Raw genomic sequence first — 23,519 nt, 5'->3', positions numbered from 1 at the left:
AACGGGGTAGTGGGCGTGGCTTGACCTTAAACCCCGCCCCTCGCTCGTCTTTCTTTCCAACCAGGGCGTGGAGTAGGCGTGGCTTGTCCTTTTGCCCCTCCCCTGGCCGCTCTTTCTGGGAGCCTCCGGTGGGCGGGAAAGCGTCGCGGCAGGTAAGGCTTTGCGCATGCGCGGTTGGGCCAGTCCCTCTGAGGTAAATCGCGCGGCGCGGAGGCGCCTTGCTCAGTGTGCTCCGTCCGTCCGTCGAGCGAGATGCGGGCGGCGGCATTGGCGTCGTTGTGGGCGCTGTGTCTGCTGAGCCCTTCGGCCTCGGCGCAGTCGGTGTGGACGGCGTGGCTGAACGTGTCCTGGCGGCTGCCCGGGGGCAACGACTCGGCCTGGAGCGCGGGGGAGCACGGCCTCTTCGGGCAGGACTCTCCGCTGAGGAGGGTCTCGGGGCTGGTGGTCGCCCCCGACGGAGGAGCAGGAGGAGGCGGCCTCAGCGCCTGCAGCGCCCGCACCAACTTCAGCGGAGCCCCTTCGGCGGCGGGCTCCCCGTGGCTGGCCCTCATCCAGCGCGGAGGAGGGTGCACCTTCAGCGAGAAGATCAACGCCGCCGCCAGGAACGGAGCCTCCGCCGCCGTCATCTTCAACCACGCCGGCGGCACCGGGACAGACGTCCAGACCATGACGCACCCGGGTGAGGCCTCCCTTCGCTCGCTCGCTCGCTCGCAAGGCGCCGAGAGAGAGGACGCGCTTCTTTCACGCGGCTCTAGCATTCGCCAGCCCCGCCCCCTTTGATCGCCCCGCCCCCTTTTGATCGCCCCGCCCACTCCGTCTCACTATGGCAGAGCGAGCCCTGGATGCCTCTGCTTTGATGGCTGGGTTTGCATTGGTTTTGCAAGGGCTTAATTGTGCTTTTATTGTGTTTGGGATTTTTTTGTTTCCTGTGTTGTAATCCCGCCTCGATCCATAAATATAAATAAACCATATTGTTATTATTATTATTATTATTATTAATATAAAATAATAGCTAATAGCAAATAATAATAATAAAACAATAGCAAATAATAATTATAATAATAAAATGATAATAGTAATAAAATAATAGCAAATCTATTAATAATAATAATAATATAAAATAACAGCCAATATAATAATAAAATAGTAATAATATAAAATGATAGTAAACATAATACAGTGGTACCTCGGGATACGAAATACCCAGGTTACGAAATTTTCAGGATACGAAAAAAACCCATAGGAAATTATTGTTCCGGGTTAAGAAAGTTTTTTCGGGTTACGAAAAAACTTTTGGTGCTTTTCTGCGCGATTTCACACGGAATCGCGGCTTTTCCCCATTAGCGCCTATGGGGATTCGGCTTGCGAAAGCCTTTCGGGTTACGAAATTGACAGCGGAACGAATTAATTTCGTAACCCGAGGCACCACTGTAATAATAATAATAATATAGCTAGTAATAGCCAATATTAATAATAATGAATTGCAAGCAGAGCACACTCTAAAATAAATGACATGATTAAAATATCACTAAAATAATACTAATTAGTATACGATAAAACCAAAGTAAACAGCAGGTTGACAAGCGGTGGCTTGGGATGCCTCCCTGAAGAAGAGTGTCTTCGATTCGGCCTTAGAATTAGCCAAGGAAGTCCTTACTTCTGTGGGGAGGAGAGGTCCTCCATCCCAGCCTCCTCTTCTCCTTTAATCCTTACTGCAGAAATAATGCAGTTTGACACCATTTTCACTGCCATAGCTCCATCTAAAGGAATCCTGGGATTTGTAGTTTGTCTTGGCAACAGAGAAGGCTCAATAGTTCACAAACCCTGGGATTCCATAGCATTGAGCAATGGCATTTAAAGTGGTGCCAAACTGTATTAATTCTGCAGTGCAGATAAACCCATAGACAAATTTACGTTCTTACAACTAGGCAGGAAAAATAAAACGAACAACTATAGGATGCCTCCAGACCTCCTGGGCAAATTGCTGCCTGTAAACCTATAGGAGGGGAGCAGTTGCGTGTGTCTACAATACCACAACAATGTGGTTTAACACTGCTTTATAACTGCCCTGGCTCCATCCTGTAGAGAGTAAACTCCTTGGCACTAGTCCGTCTTATGAAGCCCATTGCATTCCTGACTTTACGCTTCTCTTCCTTTGATTTCCAGTTTGCCTGGATCCGACCAAAATGCCTGACTAAGCTTATTGCTTCTTCCGTAACCCTTTTCACATTTGATAAAATTTTGCCTTCCTTTTTGTTTGCTCCTTCCGTTGGTCCTTATGAAGGTACTGCCCTACTGTGGGTTTTTTACTTTCAAATGTATGTACTAACATTGCAGTCTTATCTGCGTTTACTTAGAGACAGGATCCCAGTGAAATTCCCTCGGACCAACTCCCATGGAAGAGAGGTTGCGTCGTGGCTTAGTCTTAAAACCTTACTGCTGTTTGTTTGTAACAAGCGTCTTGACAAAGACTGGTTCCCATACTCATTTATAATTAAAATCTATGGAAAAGTGCAGAATAATGATAGACAGAATGGCATTCTTTTCTAATGGCATTATAGTCCAGGTTCTAAACTCTTCATTTTAGATCGAGGGCAGGGAACATAGATGCAGCCCTCCCAGTTACGCTGGTCCATAACTCACATTTTTCTTGATGGGAACCAGAGCCTAACAACCTCTGGAGCACCAGAAATTTCCCACTTTTGTTCTATAGAAAAGGCGCTACATTGGGACTCATGGTCCGGCTGATAGGGAAAATACCAACCTCCAGAAGTATAACATTGGAGCTCAGTTTGCAGGGAGTTTTGTCCAGATACTTCTGAGAATTGCCTAACTACGCGTCCAATTATGAAAGATGTCAGTCTGCAGAAAAACAATTCCAACAAACTGGGTCCTGACACTTGCTTTACTACACCGCTTTGCTTTGCCTCTTCCCCAAGTTGTGAGATAGTTTATAGACAGCACTACCAGCCTCCAGCTGCAATGCTTTTATTTAGGTACGTTCCACAAAGTTGTGCAACCGGACCTCTGAGCAACACCTTTCTTGCCTCTAAACCACAGCTTAGTTTTGTGCAAGAATTTTCCCGCCGGCAGACCAAAGCTTGGCTCTGTGTTGAAAGTAAAATACCTTACTATAGAGATAACAGCAGAAAAAGGTTGTGGGCTGCATAGATTACCTTTCTGATCGCATCTGGCTCACAGAAGATTCCTCATCCCTGGCATAGAGCTTTCCTACTATCTAGACAGAGAATGACTCTTATGCCTTTGCTGATAAAATAGCAGCGTATAGGGGGAAAAGAATGGCCTGGCCATAATATATAGATGAGAGCATCACCGCAGGGCAGCTGCAGAAAGAAAGCAAAAAACCAACACCCAAACCCAGTAAATACTATTTGCTTGGTCGCCTATTGTGAATAGTCATCTTGACAAAAAGAGTTGTTCTACTGTAGGAACTGGTGATGTTTTTTCTTCTCTTCTGGTAGTTTTTGTTATTATTTATTATTATGTTTGTTTATATCCCACCTTCCTCCTACTACAGGGACTCAAGGCGGTTTACAAACCTAAAGCAGTCCATGTTTGTCCAGTTGTCTCACGATAAGTGTCTGAGCTAAGAAAATGAGTTTACCCTTGGAAGTGTTGCAGGGTACTTCTGTAGTGCAAGAACTGGATTGGCTGTACAGAAGCTGAAGTAGCTTTATGGAATTTTCTTCCACCAGGTTTAGTCTCATCTTGAAAAGACAATGCATCTGATAAGAGACTATGGCCTATTACAGACTGCCAAAATAAAGCTGCTTCGGGTCTCTTTGGAGGTATGCTATTTAAATGATGCATGGGTCCTAAGAGTCCGGAGGTCGTGCCAAAGCCACACTCCATTCCTAAGCACTGGAGTGCAGCTTTGGTGCAGCTTCCGGATTCTTAGGATGCATGCATCATTTAAACAGCATACCTCCAAAGAGACCCCAAGCAGCTTTATTTCGGCAGTCTGTAACAAGCCTATGTTATGTTAAATACTGATTTCAGCTGAGCCACGTGTATACAAACTTGAAAGTGGAACTATAATTGTGCAAATACAAAAAGTTCGTAATGCATAAAGGACTTACCTAAAGTACACATAGGTGTGCTAGTAAAAAAAGGTGGAGAATTAGTAGCTGTTGTGTACTTATCCCTGAATATCAGGAGTTGGGAATAAGGGCTTCCATATCAGAGGAAAGCATTTCCACATAGATTTCAGCCCCCACACCTTTTTCCCCTTAGATTCTAAGCACAGTACAGAATATAACTGGGGTACAGTGGACCCTCCCCATCTGCAGATGTTCAGTTTCATGTCCCCCAGCAGATGGCAAAAAATGTGGACAGGTGTGCCCCATATTATTCATTGGTGGCATGGGCATGTGGATGCAACACCATCAAATAATATGGGCCTTGGTGATCCATGGATGGCGAAATCTGGATTTCCAGTCCACCAATATGAAAGGTACACTGTATATTTTTAGGTTACCAATCTAAGTAGCACACTGCTACATTTTTATTCTTGAGAATGTTCTGAAGCTGTACAACAAGTAGGAGTATTAAATGTGCAGATAATGTTTTAGATATCCGTAGAGTGGTCTGAAGGTATGTATCTGTCAAAATCTATCGGGGTTAGTCTGGTCTTGGCAGCTTCCTGGCTGAGGACAGTGTTTTGAAACAGTATGGCAGACATGGAGTGGAATATATGTATCAAGGGAAATAATTTTAAGCACACATCTGTCGTTTACCAGGTGGCATTCATATGATGGTGGACTTTATCAGGAGCAGTGTATGAGTTGAATTTGTGGTTCTCTTCCTTGGTGGGACAGAATATTGAGCTTACCCATGCCATTACCTCTCATGTTTGTAAACTGTGTGGATGAAAATAGTCTTAACTGTGTGTTTTCATGTTGCTTCTTGCCAAAGTACTATGGTTATGCATCAAAGCAATATTTGAACAATTTCTGCTTTAAAAATTCTAGGCATATCAAGTGTAATCACGAGAGTACTAGTATTGCGTAGTAAAGCATCCCATTGAGAGAAGGAGGCAAAGCACTTGGCCTTTCTTTCCTTCCTAACATACCTCTGAATTATTAAATACAAAGGTTTTGTTTGTGTTTGAAAAAACAACTATGCTATGCCATGGATTGATGGTGTGCTCCAGTTAATAACAGAATGTCTGTAGAGATTATAAACATAAGAATTTGGATCCATGCACTGGAAATACTCTTAATTAGAGAACTTTTAGGCTCTGAGGCTGCTGTAGATCTATCTGAACTGACTTTCTGTGTTCCTTCCTGCCATTTTTGCTGATGCTTGCTGACAGAGACATCCATATCTTTGTGTCATAGCTAAGAAAATGAGTTTACCCTTAGTAATGTAGTAGGGTACTTCTGTAGTGCAATAATTGGATTGGCTGTACACAAGCTGAAAAGACAATACATCTGATAAGAGACTATTGTGTTAAATACTGATTTCAGCCATTACATGCTATGCCACATCTGTACAGACTTGAAAGTGGAACTGTAAATGTGCAAATATGAGAAGCCCATGGAATATATAGAGTATTGGACTGTAAACCAAATTGCAGAACTCGTTCTTTAAACAATTTTGTATAAGGTTTCTTAGAGGCTTACTGGGTTTCTCACTGACAAGATCTATAATGACGAATGAGCTTCTTTGAAAACAGATTCCCACTGCTACCACTCTTCCTGGCTGCTATAAAGCCCTAAGAAGAGTGCTGGATAAGTTCAAGGGTATGCATTAATGTTAATGCAAGGCAACGATGGCACCAAACAAGCCTTGTTAATGAGAACTGGTAGTACAACTTCAAATTATTGTTGTCGTTTGCCTTCAAGTGGGTTCCAGGTACAGCTGCCCTAAGAGGGAACATTTTCCCCAGCATCTTTTCCTTTGTGCAGAGGTTCCATGGAAGGCACTAAGGAGACTCCCAGGCTGGAAGGAAGTTTATTTATAAAGATCAAAAATGTGAAAACTACTTATTTAAGCATTAGTAGCATAGTCAGACCTAGCTAGTACTTAGAGAACTGCCAAGGGGTACCAGGTGCTGGAGGCAATATTTCAGAGGAATGCAGTGGGAAACCTCTGAGTATTCCTTGTATGAGAAAACCCTATGAAATTTATGGGGTTACCATAGATCGACAGAAGGCACATACACATACATCTGCAAAGGATTGCAGTCCCAGTGAAATGAAATGCTTTCTTTGCATACACCTTTAAATAGGAAATTATGAGTGCTACACCAGTACCTGCTGTGACTAGTTTGCTCTTGTTTGCAAACCATGGGTCTTGTAGATGATCTTGCTGGTTTCCTCCCTTATTATGTGCCACTGTTTTTGGTGCCCAGTGGGCAATGATTTCATTACATGCCATTGTAAATATCTAATGGTTGTGGCAAAATTATAGCAGGTATGCTGTGTAAAGGTCCTCGTATTGTCTTGCTTATTGTAGGCTTCTCACTGGCGGAATTGCAGTTGGAAGCACAAAGAGCCAGAAAGCAGAAGGGAAGTGTATATGTAGCCCAAGGGTATTCCGATGCAGAACTTGTTTCTCTAGTAAATGTTGATAGTAGTGTCAACAAAAACCTGATGGTCAAGTCCATTTAAGGTGGCAGCTACACTATAAAACACTTTCCAGCAGCCTTATATCTATAGTCATGGTGTTTTCAAAGCAAAAAGCACAAGGTTCAGAACTGCATGTGACACTTCTAGATGTTGCAGCCAAAGCATATAAAACTTATCTGGCAGAGTAAATGTAAAGCACTGAATAGAAAGGTTGGGTAGGAATTAATATAATTATTTTGATACAAAAGTTCATATTTGCTCAAGTTTTGGAATTTGTTCTGCTCCCCCTTTCTGTGTTAAGATAATAAACCTTTTTTTAAAATAAACAGTTGTTTACATAGGCAGGGATGGTTGCAAGATAAGGCAAGTGGAAGGAAATATTTCTTGTACATATGTGAGATTAAATTGTAGTATTTATCATTTACTTTTATGTTTACTCATTATCATTTCCTGAGCCAGTGTGGTGTAGTGGGTTGAGTCTTGGACTACAACTCTGGAGACCAGGATTCAAATCCCTGCTCAGCCATGTTAACCCACTTGGTAACTTTGGGCAAATCACATTCTCTCTCAGCCTCAGAGGATGGCAATGGCAAATCCCCCTCTGAAGGAGTTTGCCAAGAAAACCCTGTGTTAGGGTCACCATAAGTGGGAAACGACTTGAAGACACACAGCAATAACATTTACTCTTTATTGTATCATGGTAACGGAAGTATTTACATTTTTGGTAAAGCTGACGTAAAGGCTAACCATTCACTTTCGAAAATTAACATCTGAACTGTGATGAATATGTAGATTTATTTGCATTGAAGCCATCGGAATGGGTTTCATAAGTTGTGTTAGGACTATGAATCATCCTTTTTCTCCTTGGTACCTCTGGGTCTTCTGCACTGCAGCAGCCTTTCTCCCAAGCAAGGGCAACATGGATATTTCTTAATACAGTACCTCTGCCTACTTCAATGCTTAACTCAAAAATGAACTTTTCACCTGGATGGTGGGATGTACTGATGCATTAAGCTGAGTGGGGCTTCTAGACCCCTGAAAGATGGCAAATGGGCATCCAACAGTGAGTATTGGTTCTGGAGATGTGTTGCCCATGTAAAGATAAATGTAATTACTTTGAAATACATTTAAACCCATGTAAGCCTTCATCTTAGAATAATACCTTGACAGGTGTATTTACTTCATACATCAAAACAAGTTGCTGCAGCTTGTTCTGAATAATTAAATAATCTGTTCTGAAGAAGTATAACTTGTCTGGCCTGGTGCTTAAAATGTTTAAGGTGCTCTTAAGAGGAAAAAAAATCTATTGAGGTATTAAATATGTCCTGCTGCTGGTGATACCTTTTTTATAGGGCAAAACGCCCAGGCTTTAACAAATGGATAAATATTTACCATGTGAACTTAAAGAGTTCAAAATCTTATCTACTGGTGGCTGCATGAAGATGGTACCTTTCTACAGCAGGACTCAAAGTACAAGCTCCATGATAATTGTCCTCGTTGCATAATCCGTATTGACCCCAAAGCAGACATTTTATCAGGTAGATTAAAACAGAACCAAGTTCATTTGCAGATTTTGTATTATATAAAAGGCAGGTTAAATGGATACAAGGTAGTACTAAATTGCTGTTAAATTGACTGGTATATTCCAGATGGTTCCTAATACAGATGATTTTTGGATACTTGATCATTTTGATATTGATGGTAGATCATGGCTATTTTTATCCAGCAAGCAAGCTTGCTGTGAAAGACAACCACTTGATCTACAAATACTAATGGGCATATCTACATATTCTTCCACATCAGTATTTAACCTTTATTCTATACATTGTGTCTTGTATGTTTAATGCTGTATATAAATACTTTACAAAAAGAAAAGCAGGTGAACATTTCTCTGAATAGTTTTTTTGTGGGTTTTTCAGGCTATGTGGCTGTGTTCTAGAAGAAGTTTTTCCTGACATTTCACCAGTCAGGAAAAAACCTCTTCTAGAACATGGCCACATAGCCCGAAAAACCCACAAAAAACTATGGATGTTGGCCATGAAAGCCTTTGATTCCTATCCTCTCTCTGCCTTCATTTTCAAATGAAACATATCTGTGTTAAAAAATAAAATATGCCTGGAAACATTAAACTTGATTGGTGTGTATTTTTAAAGAACTGCTCAGGATTAAAGAGACCATTTTGCTGACTGCACTTGGGTCCAAAACACACTGCAGAAATAATCCAGTTTGAGACTGCTTTAACTGCTCTGGTTCCTTATTAGGGAATTGTAGAAACTGTAGTTTTGTGAAATATTTAGCCTTCTCTGTCAGAGTGAGCTCTGGTGCCACCATAAACTACAATTCTCAGGGTTCCCTAGCACTAAACCAGGGCAGTTAAAGTGATCTCAAACTGTATTATTTCTGCAGTAAGCTTTGGACCTTAGCCTTGGCAAACCTGTGTCTGGTATTATACCACTTGAGACTGCAGGTGGGAGCTAATTCAGTTGAACCTGCCTCCACAGAAAAATATATTCTGTGTACCATATTAGTACGTTGGAAAGGTGACCGAGTGCCCTGACGGGTAGGTTTTTGTATAGGGGAGCATATGGCCCTCTCCACCCTCGTGAAGTAGTACAGCCCACGTTTCGGTAGTCTCTGGTTTCTCGACGTTCTTCCAATATATACTGTAGTGGTGATTAAACAAATGATGAGGTCTGATTTCCTTTTAACTGCCTGAAGAAGTTTAATAGAGAGGATGGAATAGATTTTCTGTGGTACAAAGAAGATTAAGTGGTTTTTGAGGAATGGATGTTTTAATATTTACTGAGGCTATACGCAGCTGTTGTGTGGCTAGGTTACTGCTAGCCTTTAAGCTTACTGATCCATCAGTCTAGTTACTTTCAGCAATGGCCATAAAAGGTCAGTGAGTGTTACCCAAACAGAGAATCTGAAAGGTCAGAACTGCAGACAGTTCTTCAGAGAAATTCCCATCCACACCTTTACTCATCTGGGTGCGTAAGCTAAAAGAGGACAGGTGTATGGCAATGCAAGTGCCATATGGCACAGGGGCTTTAAGTCCCAGACTCTTCAAATGTGGTACTTTATCTTGAATACCTTGAAGATCTGTGATTTCATTTGTTTATGTAGTCCCACCACTGATGCAAATTGCATCTGATTTACACTACTGTTATAGTTGCAGTAGCCAGTGCCATCCTTTTGGAGGTAAGCCTCTCTATACTTGTTCTTGGACGGAGGCATGCAGTCTGCTGCTAGGGCTTGGAAGAACCTGCCATATCTTGTGCTGTGCTGTAATAACTTTCAAGAGCCCAGTCACAAAGTGGTAGCAGAGTAGGCTTATGGGAAATATGTGTTGGGAGTGCATATTTTATAGATACAACTTGGCAGTTATAGCAGATGCATATTTTACCCGAATTAGTAATTTTTACAAAACTTGTGTTTAAATTTTAAAAAACCTCATTAGTTGTGTAGCTGGAGTATAAATAAAAGATGTATTTCATAGTGGTGGCATGGCCACTTCTTAACATTCAATGGGCCCACATAGAGCAGGTGCAGCCACCTTGTTGAAACTAAGAAATTCCAGGTCTATTCCATTCCAGACTGAACACTTCCCCATACCCCGATTCAGTTTTCTGCACATTTTTTCAGAATGGAAAGTTGTTGTGTTGGAAAGATGATAGACTAGATGGATTGGGAGCTTCATGTTCTGTGACGGAAGAAAGGTGGGGTATAAATGTATTTAGTTAAATAATAACAGCATTGACAATATACCTCTCATAAGCACCTGGTGGCACATGGCTGGTTAAACACATGTGCTGTCTTCAAAGCTATGTAGGTGTGTATTTACTGGGTGTTTTATGTACTGTTAACAGTTTACATGATGGACTTCACCCCTGCTCTCTGTTGCAATATAGTTGCTGCGGTTGTGTCACTGATAACCAGGAAGAGGATGATGCTACAAAAGAAGGCATGTGTTAAGGGACAATTTTGAACTATTTGCTGTTGCTCTCTCACCTTTGTGCACTAATGGATATGATTAGTCTAGGAACTTTTCTCAGAGTATTTCAATCAATTTTTGAAAACAGAAGTTTAAATGTGCAGGTGTTGGATGGCATGTAGTGCTAGAGTAGATGCCAAGTACAAGGCTTGCGAGCCGGTAAGTAACCTAGTGAGAATGGGTCCATAATATGTCTCTTGCTACACAGCATCCTCCCTCAGTTGATAATTGCAGATTTGCTTAATGTACAAAATGGCCAGGATTAGGTGCCTCCACTTTTTAACTTAAAGTTGCTTCTTCCCCACCTCTGCTTTTAGTAGGGACTTGAGTTCCTAGCATTCCCACATGAACATTGATAACAGCCCTTCAGTGAAAAACCATTTACTTTAATTAAAATAGCTTGCTGTTGCCTCAGCAAGACTTGAGTTATGCTGCTTTGTTCTTGTCGTGCAGATGGTTAACTGAATATGAAATGAGGAACTGGGAATGTGAATTAATTTAGAATCAAGGTCTGAGATCCTCTCTCCACTGCCACCGTCACTTAATGTATTCATTTTTAATGTGCAGAGCACTCCAAAATTATTATCAGGAAAGTCAGGCTGTTTACAGAGGTGAGCTATTTAGAATCATAGAATCATAGAATCGTAGAGTTGGAAGAGACCACTAGGGCCATCCAGTCCAACCCCCTGCCATGCAGGAAATCCAATTCAAAGCATCCCTGACAGATGGCCATCCAGCCTCTGTTTAAAGACCTCCAAGGAAGGAGACTCTATCACCCTCCGAGGGAGTGCATTCCACTGTCGAACAGCCCTTACTGTCAGGAAGTTCCTCCTAATGTTGAGGTGGAATCTCTTTTCCTGTAGCTTGCATCCATTGTTCCGGGTCCTGTTCTCTGGAGCAGCAGAAAACAAGCTTGCTCCCTCCTCAATATGACATCCTTTCAAATATTTAAACAGGGCTATCATATCACCTCTTAACCTTCTTTTCTCCAGGCTAAACATCCCCAGCTCTCTAAGTCGTTCCTTATAGGGCATGGTCTCCAGACCCTTCACCATTTTTGTCGCCCTCCTTTGGACACGCTCCAGTTTCTCAATGTCCTTTCTGAATTGTGGTGCCCAGAACTGGACACAATATTCTAGGTGGGGCCTGACCAAAGCAGAATAGAATGGCACTATTACTTCCCTTGATCTAGACACTATACTTCTATTGATGCAGCCTAAAATAGCATTGGCCTTTTTAGCTGCCGCATCACACTGTTCACTCATGTTCAACTTGTGGTCTACTTGGACTCCTAGATCCCTTTCACACGTAGTTTCATTCAGCCAGGTGTCACCCATCCTATATCTGTGCATTTTATTTTTCCGCCCTAAGTGCAATACCTTACATTTCTCTGTGTTGAATTTCATTTTGTTAGCTTTGGCCCAGCTTTCTAGTCTATTCAGGTCATTTTGAATCTTGATCCTGTCCTCTGGGGTATTAGCTATTCCCCCTAATTTGGTGTCATCTGCAAATTTGATAAGTATGCTCCCAATTCTGTCATCCAGGTCATTGATAAAGATGTTGAATGGCACTGGGCCCAGGACAGAGCCCTGTGGGACCCCACTGGTCACTTCTCTCCAGGATGAAAAGGAGCCATTGTTGAGCACCCTTTGGGTTCGGCCGGTCAACCAATTTCAAATCCATGTAACAGTTACTTTGTCTAGCCCACATTTTACAAGCTTGTTTGCAAGAATGTCATGGGAAACCTTGTCAAAGGCTTTACTGAAATCAAGATATACTATATCCACAGCATTCCCTTCATCTACCAAGCTGGTAATTTTATCAAAGAAAGAGATTAGGTTTGTCTGGCATGACTTGTTTCTCTGAAACCCATGTTGACTTTTTGTGATTATGGCATTGCCTTCTAGATGTTCACAGACTCTCTGTTTATTTCTTGCAAACCTATCACAGGGTTTTCTTGGCAAGTTTCTTCAGAGGGGTTTGCCATTGTCACCCTTGTGGCTGAGAGAGTGTGGCTTGCCCAAGGTCACCCAGTGGGTTTTTCATGGCCGAGCTGGGATTCGAACCCTGGTCTCCAGAGTCCTATTCCAACATTCAAACCACCACACTATGCTGGCTCTCAAGCACTCCACAAATGTATAATCCCAAGAATTTTTAAAGAGGCCATTAGAACCAAGAAAGTGGTTTTCTTGGTTTGCTCAATCTATCGTCTTATAATACTACTTTTTAAGTACAGTTACTGAAATATTAATACAGATTTCCTTACATTAAGATCCAAATGCACACCCATTCTGTTCTTTTTTCAAGATTTCTCAAAGGAGATCTCTTCTGCACAAAGTGGTAACTTGGTTTAAACAAACAGCATTGTAGTCTTCTTGTAGATTTTTTTTTTGTGGGAAACTGATTTCTAGAAACATGATCTTGACTAAAATTTACAATGAAAACTTTTTTAAAAACCTATTAATACTGAGGCCCAAAATTGGGGTTGCATGGTTATGCTTCAGAAATGCATTGTGTTTATTAAGTGATGTTTCCCAGCAAATTCTTAATTTAGTAAAATACTGAAAGTTTTTGGATGCTCTGAGATTTGATTGGGTTGAATACACGTAAATAAACATTTATGCGTTATAATGTGTGCCATGATACATTTATGCTTTGGTAAAGGCTGCAATCCTGAGGTCCTAGGAGGATGTTTAAGGGCCATTCGTTTTTCTGTATCCTCCTTTGTTTGCAGAAAGAGATTTGGCCTAAGGAGACTCCAACTAGTAGCTGCAGAGAGATCCAGTGCTACTTAAATAATACAAGGTAAAAGTTGGACTAACAGGGGTAGACAGGGAAAAGACATGGATCAATATTGTCCAAAGCTCTCCCTTTCCCCTCAAGCAGCCCTCAGATGGAGGGAAAATCATCATCTCCAGGGCTGGCACAGTATATTTCAGCCCTTTTGGAAACAGTGGGACAAGAAAGCTTGGCAAGTTAGCTTCCACTTTGGCTTCCTCCTCCTCCTCCACCATGTTTGATTGCTGTGCCCATATCACAAAAGGTACATTTTCCCCAATAGCTAATAATAATTGTATTCAAGTATTTTTTGAGCAGGGGTGAAACTATGCATGCAAACTAGGAATTATAACTTAGAAAAGTTGCTTAAAATTGCCTGATTTAATTGGGTTTCTTCCCCAACATTTATTCTGTTGAATAATTTTATGCAACAGTTCCCTTGTAGAAATACATTTCCCAACAGAACCAGCTGAGAATGTTCTGTACCACATCATTTGTTTACTTTTTTATAGAAAGTGGAGGGAAAAAACTCTTGTTTTGGTTATAGGAAAAGAAATAAGAGGTGGAATAGAAGGCAATTCTGCTCATAGAAGCTTGTAGAAGTGAGTGTGAAAGACTTTATTTCAGAATTAGAGTTTTGTAACTATGGCAACCCCCCAGTTTCAAGGAAGCATATCATCTCTAAAAGAGAATGATGGTCAAAATAGGAAAAGAATACTGGCAGCTTTCCAGCTGCCCATTCTTCTAAAGGCAGCCACTACAATGTTAAAAGGTTAGCACACAAAAGAGTGCTAGATCTTCAGCTCCTGCTTTTTACAGGTCTCTGAAGGTCAGACACAATGTCTTGGCTGCCTGCAATATTACTTTGCTTTTTGGGGGGAAGCAGTGGGAGTTCCAGGATTATAAATCAAACAATGAATTTATATTAGTGGTAGTGTTGATGTGCTGAACAAATCTCCAGCACAACAAAACAGTGGTCAATTTGTGTATATTGAGGGCGTCCATATGGTTTTTGTTGTTGTTAACCACCTTTGAGTTGATCTCGACTCAGGGTGATCCTGTGGATGAGACACCTTCAAAGCTCCCTGTACTCCATTGCTCTGCTCAATTCCTGAAATTCATACCCATGACCCCTTTTATAGAGCCCATCCATCTAGCATCTCCTTTTCTACATCCACCCTTCCTAACATTATTGTTTATTTCCAGTTAGTCACTCCTTCTGATGATGTGACAAGTACAACAGCCTCAGTTTAGTCATCTTGGCTTCCAGGGAGATTTCTGGCTTGGTCCGTTCTAGGACCCATTTGTTTGTCTTTTGGCTGTCCATGGGATCCTCAGAACTCTTTTCAAGCACCTCATCTCAAATGAGTTAATTTTCTTCCTATCTGCTTTTCTTAATTGTCCAGCTTTCACATCCATACATGGGAATAGCGAATACAGCCTTAAGGCAAATGTAAGGAGTATGCACATACTGTATTAGGTATCTATCTGAATCATATAATGATGAATTAGACATTAAGCCACCTGTAAAGTTACCGGTTTGTCATCTGAGTCTGCGGACTGAATGAGAATACAGTCAGTTTTTATAGCTAGCTTCTGTGCATTTTGTGAAGAAGCATACTTAGCTCAACCTACTTTTTGTATATTTTGTGCATGGCACCATTTGAAGTACTCTGTTTCATGCTATGTGATGGATCACTTGTGATTAATATAATCTCATTATGGAACACTTAATCTGGGTGTAGTCTTACTGCTCTTTTTATATTAGTTATGTAACTGTCTGTTTCACAGTTTGGATTACTTTGCTGCTACTGTGTACGTGTGTGTATGGGGGGGGGGGTGTCAAATTCTTTGTAGGTGTAAATGTAAGACCAGCAGTTACTTTGTCAGTATGTAGCATGATTGAGAGTCAGCCCCAAAAGTGATGTCTAAGAAAATCTGTATCCCACTGTACAGTCAGCCCTCCTTATCCATAGATTTTTTAATCCATTGATTTAAGCATCCACAGTTTGAAAATATTTTAAAAAGTATAAATTCCAAATAGCAAACTTTGATTTTGCAGTTTTATATAAGGGACATCATTTCACTGTACCATTGTATTTAATGGGACTTGAGCATCCACAGATTTTGTTATCAATGGGGGGTCCTGGTACCAAAACCCACTGGATACCAAGGTCCCACTTTAATATCGAAATACCACTTGAGTTTCCAGGGATCAAGTCTGTAGTTTCCTGATTATTGATGGCAACCTGAAATCTTCTATTGAACAATCAGGAAAGAAAACTTCCAGTGTAATGCTTGTATGCCCTACCTGAGAGGCTGCTGGTAGCTTAGAGGCAATGCCTCTTTCAGTGACAGCAGGCCACATCTTGTGCTGAAATGCAGATGCCACCGGCTGTTGTGGAGATATTTGCAGCAATTTTGTTTTCCTGTGTGTGCCTCTTTTGAGCAGGAAGTCAGGTGGCTTTAAAAAGTTCTAATTAAAGAAGAAAGAAATTACGACAAAAATCTGGACAGCAGCCATAAACCCCATGCTGGTGCTGGAACAATTTAATGTCTGTGAAAATAAAATGATTTCAGTCACATATAAGGCTGAAGAAAGTTGGAGGCTTACTACAGGTATACCTTAGTTAACAAAGTAGGTGTGTTCCTGGACATTATCTCTTTCACAGAAAATTTGTTAACAGAGGCAGAAATAACATGTAAAGAATAAGTTCTTATAACCCCTCCTCTCCCACACCCCTAAAAAGCAGTTTGACGTGTTTCAGAGGACTTTTTATTCAGAACTGCTGATACGCACATGTGAAATGAAACAACCTGGTAAGATAAGCCTTGCATAAATAAACAAAAACATTTTGAACCTTCTAGAGACTGCTTGAAGGCATCTTCCAAAATGCAGGGATGTCTTCCTTGCTTTTTTTCTTCTTTTGTCACATAGCATCTCACTGTAGTAATCTAAGTGAACATAGTTCTCCAAGGCTACTGAACATAATGGGTTTAGGGCTTACCTATACTCCATTGAGTTGGGGGGAGGCATTGGGAATTCCCTGCAGCCACTTCCATATTTCCTCTGTGTTTCTTGCTCTCTCCATTCTCAGTATTCATCTCTGTACTGTAAGTATAGTTTTAGTTCCAGTAAACAGTTAAGTGCCCTGTGTTTTAAGTTGCCTTGTGTGCCCGAAAGCCTTCATAAAGAGAAGCACGTTCTCAGAGGCTTCATTAATTTAGATATAAATTAAAGATGAGGCCCTCTTTCTGAACCTCGGAAGGAGTAGACAGTCTGTCAACTGCCCTCTATTGCCTCAGACCTCAGCGCTGGGCAGACTACTGGGTCTCAAGCCCTCTGAACTGGGACTATAAAAATGAAAGTAAAAAAAAGGGATTATGGAAAATAAGTGATTTTGACGGAATTTGGAAAGAATTTATTGAGAAAGTATTGAGAAAAGAAGATGGAAGATTACCCCCCATGAGAGGAACTGAGATTTTGGATGAAATATAAGGATGAAAATGGCTCCGGGGAAAGGGAGCACTGAGGTAGGATATTAAAGATATTTAGACAAATTGTAATAGAATATAGGACTAGCCTGGAAGAAGGAAGAGCCCTCCCTCCAACCCATCTGCCTTGGTCCAGGCCTCAGAGGGAGAGAAGAACCACTGGACCTCCTCCCCTTTTCCTCCACCATTCCCTTCTCCTTTTGTGTCGTGTCTTTTAGATTGTAAGCCTGAGGGCAGGGAAATGTCTGATTAAAATTAATAATTGTAAGCCGCCCTGAGAGCCATTAGGGCTGAAGGGCGGGATATAAATACCTAAATAAATAAAATATATATATATATATATATATATATATATATATATATATAATTATGTATTGTAAAATGATCAATATTTAATTATGAATCTTAATAATAAAAAAAAATTAAAAATGCAATGAAACCAATTGGCAACCAAAGAGGTTGCCCAGTATGTTCCATGTGTCTAAGACACATGCTACTCTGCCATCGGCCTGCATTTTGAATTACGTAGATTATGTCTGTGAACTCATTTCATTGTCATCCCAAAGAAATGAAGCTGGAAGAACAATGGCTGGCTTGAAATTGTACAAGCACCCTACCTGGACCTTGTTCACCTTACTGCTGTCCTTACTCAAAATACTGTTGATGATGGTGCCCAAGTAAACCTACTGACCAGTCATGCCTTCAGACCATCACTGAACATGTCTAGAAGCAATGGTTGACATCCAAGTCCATATCACCTTTGTAAATCCATGTGTTTTAGACTTTGCTGAGAGTTAGCATGATGTAGTGGTTTGAGCATTGGACCAGGACTCTGGAGACCAGGGTTTGAATCCCTGGAAACCCATTGGGTGACATTGGGCAAATCATACTCTCCCAGTCTCAGAGGGTGGCAAACATCCTCTGAAAAAAAATTGCCAAGAAAATCGCAGAAAGGATTTGAAAGCATGCAACAACAATAATGTGAAACTGAATGTCACAGAAGTTCATTCTTGTAATTAGACCATCAGATACTGTTGGTGTGCTCTGACTACCTCAGTCTTGGCTTGGCATATGGAGTGAAATGAATGCTCTTATATCTATTGGACAAAGAGCGTACACAATACAAAATACTATATCTTGTCCTGAAAGGTGGCATGATCATTGTTTTCCAGGTGCCTCCTCCATACATCTTATTATAGGCTTTGAGACTACATCGCCCAATTCTGTTTTAGCTTTTTTCATCTTCCCTTTGTCCTAAATATAGGCTAAATATATAAGTGGATGTTGTTGGATTTAATTACAGGCCCTGCCTCACTATACTTGGAAAGGCTGTCTGTTTTTATATAGGTTGCCTATATGTCTGCCCAACTCTTAAGATTATTATTATTTTAACTAAAAGTTGATAATCATATTGGAGGACTGGATTCAGTGGTACATATTTATTGTTATTAGAAGCCTCTAAGCAGAAGCTTAAATTTGGATCCAACGTTTCACCAAATTAACAATACATGTACAGTTTAAATACGATAAAATTCAGTAATACAGCAATAAAATACAAAAGGCAAGGAATGTGAAAACAGCAATAAAAACAGTGAGTTATGAACTGTTACATATATTAATATACTGACTCCTGGGCTAAAAATGTTTGTCTCACATTGAGTCACTTAGCAAAAACTTTAGGAGCTTGAGAGCAGTTCAGCTTGATATTTCAAGTTAATTTTTATGTAACTTAAGTGGCTCTGTATTGAACAACTGATACAGGTATTATCATATTGACTCAAAGTTTTGTGTCAAGAACACTTAAAATGCCACTTGAATGCTGTGCTTCAATAATCTGTAGAATATTGATGGCAGCAGTCCATGTACTCCGTTGCTTTGGATCAGCAATCACTCAAGTGTTTTTGATGCATAAAAAAGTGTTCCCAGTAGAGTATCAGAGGGGGTATAGGTGTTGTATGAAAGTTAGCCAGTACACACCAGTTTGGTAGGAAAGCAATGCTCTGAGCAGCTTTCCCAGTTGGTAGTGGCAGTACTGGCGAGAATGAACCAAGGATGTCTTGTTGATCATACCTGATGATTACCTGTCTGCCTTTGGGGAAGTAGTGGCAGGTAAATTGCTTACTGCTGTTGCACTGGGTTTCTATAGACTGTCTTCAGCTGTAGATGCAGTAAGTCCACCCCATCTGCAACACAAACACATATCTTGAATATGGGCCTTGCATATCAACCCAGTAGCAAAGTTCACCAATCTATGATAGTAATGAACATTTAAGCTATGCTCTGCCTGTGTGTCTCCCAATTCCCAAGGGAGAAAAACAGCTTGGAGATAGTAGTTCTAATGAGGAGTAAGTTAAACATCTTTTGCTGTACCATCAGCTAATACTCTGATTTGCACTTCCCAGTTCTTCCTAACAATTCAAAAGCAAAAGTTTGTGTTTAACCTCAAATGCTAGGTTTTGATCAGGAGTCACTATTTGGAGTTGAAACATAAAGTAAAACAAAGAAGGTATATAATACTGTATATTTTATCAAAAGTATGTTTACCTAATCAGTTCTTCTATGTTTTCTTCTAAATGAATTAATAGAAGGAATTAATACTTCCTTTTAGGATTTGTCTTTTAAGAAAGTCAGATTGGTATTGTGGTTTGAGCATTGTACTAGGACTCTGGGAGATCAGAGTCTGAATCCATGGAAGCCCACTGGTTCTGTCCTTACACATGTTTGTCAGCCTCAGAGGAAGGCAATAACAAATCTCCTCTAAAAAACAGCAACAACCAACTTGTAAATGTTCAATAGGGCCAAGAGCCAATTGTATACTTCAGGTATCCAGCATCAGCAGAAATGGGATTTTGCTCACCTGTTGTAGACCATATATCTGCTCTAGAAGTTTGCCAGCTCTCTGCAATAGGTTTTAAAGATCTATAAGGTGGTGCTGGAGGGAAAAGAGTCACTGATTCTAATGGATGTAACAGGATCCATTAAGAAAGCCTCTGACAAACAAGTTTGTTTTTATTAAGTCTTTTTTTCTCCTGTTCAGCTCCTCTGGGTCCTCCATACAGTTACATTTTTAAAGCAGCATGGGCATTGGGAGTATTGTGAAGGAGGGCTGCAGAAACACAGTTTTGTGTTGGGTTGTAGTAGGTGTCTTCATTAAATACTGCAGTGAAGCTTGAGTTTGGAAGTAAAGGGGTTGTAGCTGGTGTTCGTGCTTACAAGAGACAAGGTAAACAGCCGCAGTCTCCAGAATCTATTATTAATCATGTGGGAACAGCAAAACATAGAGAAAAGTGGAAGGTAATAAGACTGCCTCACCAGTTCCCTGCTAGCATATTAAAAAATCAGAGATCTGTATGTTTGGCCACCAAAAGAGAAACAATAAAAAAAGTGGAGACTGGTGAAAGAAAAATATCCCTGGATGAATTTTGGAAGAAGCTTTCAAATAGCCTCTAGAAAGTTCAAAATTACCTGTGCAAGGCTTATCTGGCCTGGTTTTATTTTACACATTTTATTAGTTTTGAATTAAAAATTTGCTGAAATGTATTCAGCTGCTCTTCTTTTGTGGCGAAGGAACCTATCATGATCTTTCTGCCTGTGGTACCATAGTTTCTGTTAAAGAAGTAATGATCAGGGATACATCTGTGTTATTAACTGCCCAATCTATTCTATATTTTTGGATGAAATTGAACTCTCCGAGTTAGTCTCTAGAGCAATATGGAGCAAAGAACTTACCAACAAATGTTAAATATTTGGGTAAATTATATTCAGATTTATCCAACAAATATGCTGCAGTATAAAAAGCTATATAATAGAAGGCTGTTTCAGTGACCTGAACTACTTTGGCTAACTGTAAGAGGAAGGAAATACGTTGTGTCACCCTCTAAACAAAGCTGGCTTTGACTGCTACCATAAGGGTGCAGTTAATAAATGACACACATTAATTGTTTTAAATGTTAGCTACTGTTTTGTTAACCCCTCTCTGGAGATAACAGAGAAAACGGCAATCTCTTTGTTTAAGCAAGTTAGTTTGGGTCAGCCAGATAATGCATTACAAGCGTTATTTCTAGTATTTTCTGCTTCTGTTAATCTACAGTGGGATTTTTAAAAAAGCATCTGGTCTTCGGTTGCATCCTTATGAAACTGTGGCTTGACTTGCATAATAGGATATGACCTTTTTTACTGCAATGAGATCCCCACATTAAGCCATGGTTAGCACTGGGCAGGAAGCAGACGATACTAAAATTGTAAAGGAATTCCCCTGCTGCTGCTGCAGCCCTCCAGTGTGCCTTGGTTTTGCAAATACTACATACAGGAGATGATAATAATAGAATGAGCACACGTCTGGGTTTGAGCATACAAAACTGCCACCATTCTTTTGAATTGCTGTTCAGAATGAAGTTGAATTCTACAATTTTGCAGCTTACAAGTGTTCAGTCTTGTGTTCTGCTACACAGGTGGAAAGTTTTTGTACTCTGACACAATCCAACAGACTTCCTTGCCTTACTCTAATGCCCATCTTAAAGGGCTATGGTAAGGGCACATAGCATCCATCACCCATTTGTGTTCCTCCACTCTCACATTAACAATGACAAACTAAAACAAAACAAAACCCAGGCACTTCACTTTCAGACCAGTTGAGGAGCAGAACAGATAAGCATGTGCAGGTTCTTTTGTAGCTCTTTCTGCAGGCTGATGTATATGCTTGTTCACTGCCATCATTCACATATACAGGAAATTGGTAAATGAGAACAGTGCGTTGAATACTAAATGAGCCTTTACAAGTTAACCATCACTTTCAGAAATGGAAATCTAATGCTCTGATTGTTCTCTCACACAGGTACAGGAAACACTGTAGCCATTATGATTAGTTATGCGAAAGGCAAAGAAATACTCCATAAGATGGAAGCTGGTTATCAAGTAACTATGATCATTGAAGTGGGGAAAAAACATGGACCATGGATGAATAACTATTCCATCTTCTTCGTTTCTGTGTCCTTCTTCATTGTCACAGCAGCTACTGTTGGGTACTTCATATTTTACTCTGCTCGAAGGCTTAGGATTGCAAGAGCTCAAAATAGGAGACAGGTAGGTTCTTCTTTTTATATGTATTATTTCCCATCTATTGGGGCGCCTGTAAGGCTGTTGCAGCTACTTGTTCCCTTCTCTTGTTCATAGTTGTACACATACACTATCTAGATTTACTTTATAAATAGATGGCAAAATAATCAATATTGATCTTTTAACAAAGGATAGGCATCTGCTAGACTCACCAGTATGTCATGGTTGGTTTAACAGCTCCACTTCAAGCCTTACTGGCTTGTAGCAGATAAACAGGTGGAGGAAGAGGAAAATGAGGAAAATTAGTGTGATATAGCAGCTAGTGTTGTACTAAACTGATTGTTCTCTCACATGGGTTCTAAACAGATTCCTGATCATCCAAGATGCTTACTGAATGTTTTTGTACCAATTACTATTTGTCAGTCTTATCTTTCCCACAGGGTAGTGGTGAGGATAAGTGGGAGCGTCTTATGTGTCACCTTGAGCTCTCTGGAAGAATGGTGGAATAAAATTGCAGTAGCTGCAGTTACTTTCATTTTCAAATTCTCTTTTGATAAACATTGGCTGACAGCAGTGGCAAAAAGTAGTAACAACCTCTGAATTGAGAGTATAGTTTGGTGTGGCCTTCCATTCTGTTGATCTAGCCTAGGAGGAAGCTCTTGTATGGAGAACAAATTCTCTTTGGACTTTGCTATAGCAAACACTTGCAATCTACTCAAATTGTGATGTCAAATCAGATTCATTCATGCCTCTCTTTCTTGAAATCCTAATTCATGTGTTTATTTATCACAACAGAAGGATAGTACCATTGGTAGAATACGTCTGTACCTCATTGTTTCCTGAAATCTAAATGCTTGTGTTCTCTGTTGCTGCTGATTCTTCATAGTCTAGTTTCTTATGCTACCCTAACATCATAATGAGCAGCTGAAGAAGATTCTATGATTCTATACTTCTGTGATTCTAAGAGAAAAATCTTTCCACTTACTTAGCTTTTTTCTTTTTCTTTTCTTTCCTTTTTTAAAATTTCCTGTCCAGTCAGCTCTGTATTTTCCATTATAGTAATTATGTTCCAGTCTCAAGCATGCCATTCATGCAAGAAGGGGGTAATCTAGCATGCTAAATAAACCGCAAGGGGTCTGGCATATTTGTTAAACAAACTTAAGTAATGCTGCTCAGACATTTGGACTGAGAGTCATGTTAGTCTTGCAGTTTTTTAATGGTTTTGTAATGGTCCAAAACAGCTTTGTCATAATAAGCTCCCCTCTTTCTCTAAAGCCAGATACATACAAACACAAATGAAGATGTTCTACATGCACTATAAATATATACCTGGAATTCTTTTATGTATTTTCCCCCAAAGGTTGTCACTTGTATCTTTAAGAATACATGTAAACAAGGGAATAGCCATACGTTCCTGAGACCTGAGCCCATGCCTATCAGATAATTGAGACAAAACCTGAGTGTCCTGTCTGTAGTTTTTACCTGATATAAATGGACTTGGCTCCTTGAAAGACAGTGATGCATCCTGTACTACAAGTCTCTGCCCAGTTCAGGTTCATCCAGAACATAATCACAGGGTTTCCCTTCCTTTCATCCAAGCTGAA

The 23,519-nt window shown here is 40.4% G+C and overlaps 1 protein-coding gene across 1 annotated transcript in view; it reads left to right on the top strand.

The window, feature by feature from the left end:
- The first annotated feature begins 172 nt into the window (after positions 1–172).
- RNF128 (ring finger protein 128) overlaps positions 173–23,519 on the top strand; it is a 34,441-nt gene continuing 11,094 nt past the window's right edge. Inside the window, exons 1-2 of the mRNA XM_089536353.1 lie at positions 173–679; positions 21,695–21,942. Coding sequence (XP_089392479.1) covers positions 253–679; positions 21,695–21,942 — 675 coding nt within the window. The 5' untranslated portion in view covers positions 173–252. The remainder of the gene's footprint in view (positions 680–21,694; positions 21,943–23,519) is intronic.

The sequence above is a fragment of the Sceloporus occidentalis genome, unplaced genomic scaffold, assembly GCF_023333645.1.
Source record: "Sceloporus occidentalis isolate IW3139 unplaced genomic scaffold, rSceOcc1.0.p SCAF_8, whole genome shotgun sequence".
NCBI classification, from domain to species: domain Eukaryota; kingdom Metazoa; phylum Chordata; class Lepidosauria; order Squamata; family Phrynosomatidae; genus Sceloporus; species Sceloporus occidentalis.
Note: the sequence above shows the minus strand (reverse complement) of the source record. Positions and strands in the feature narration are given on the sequence as shown.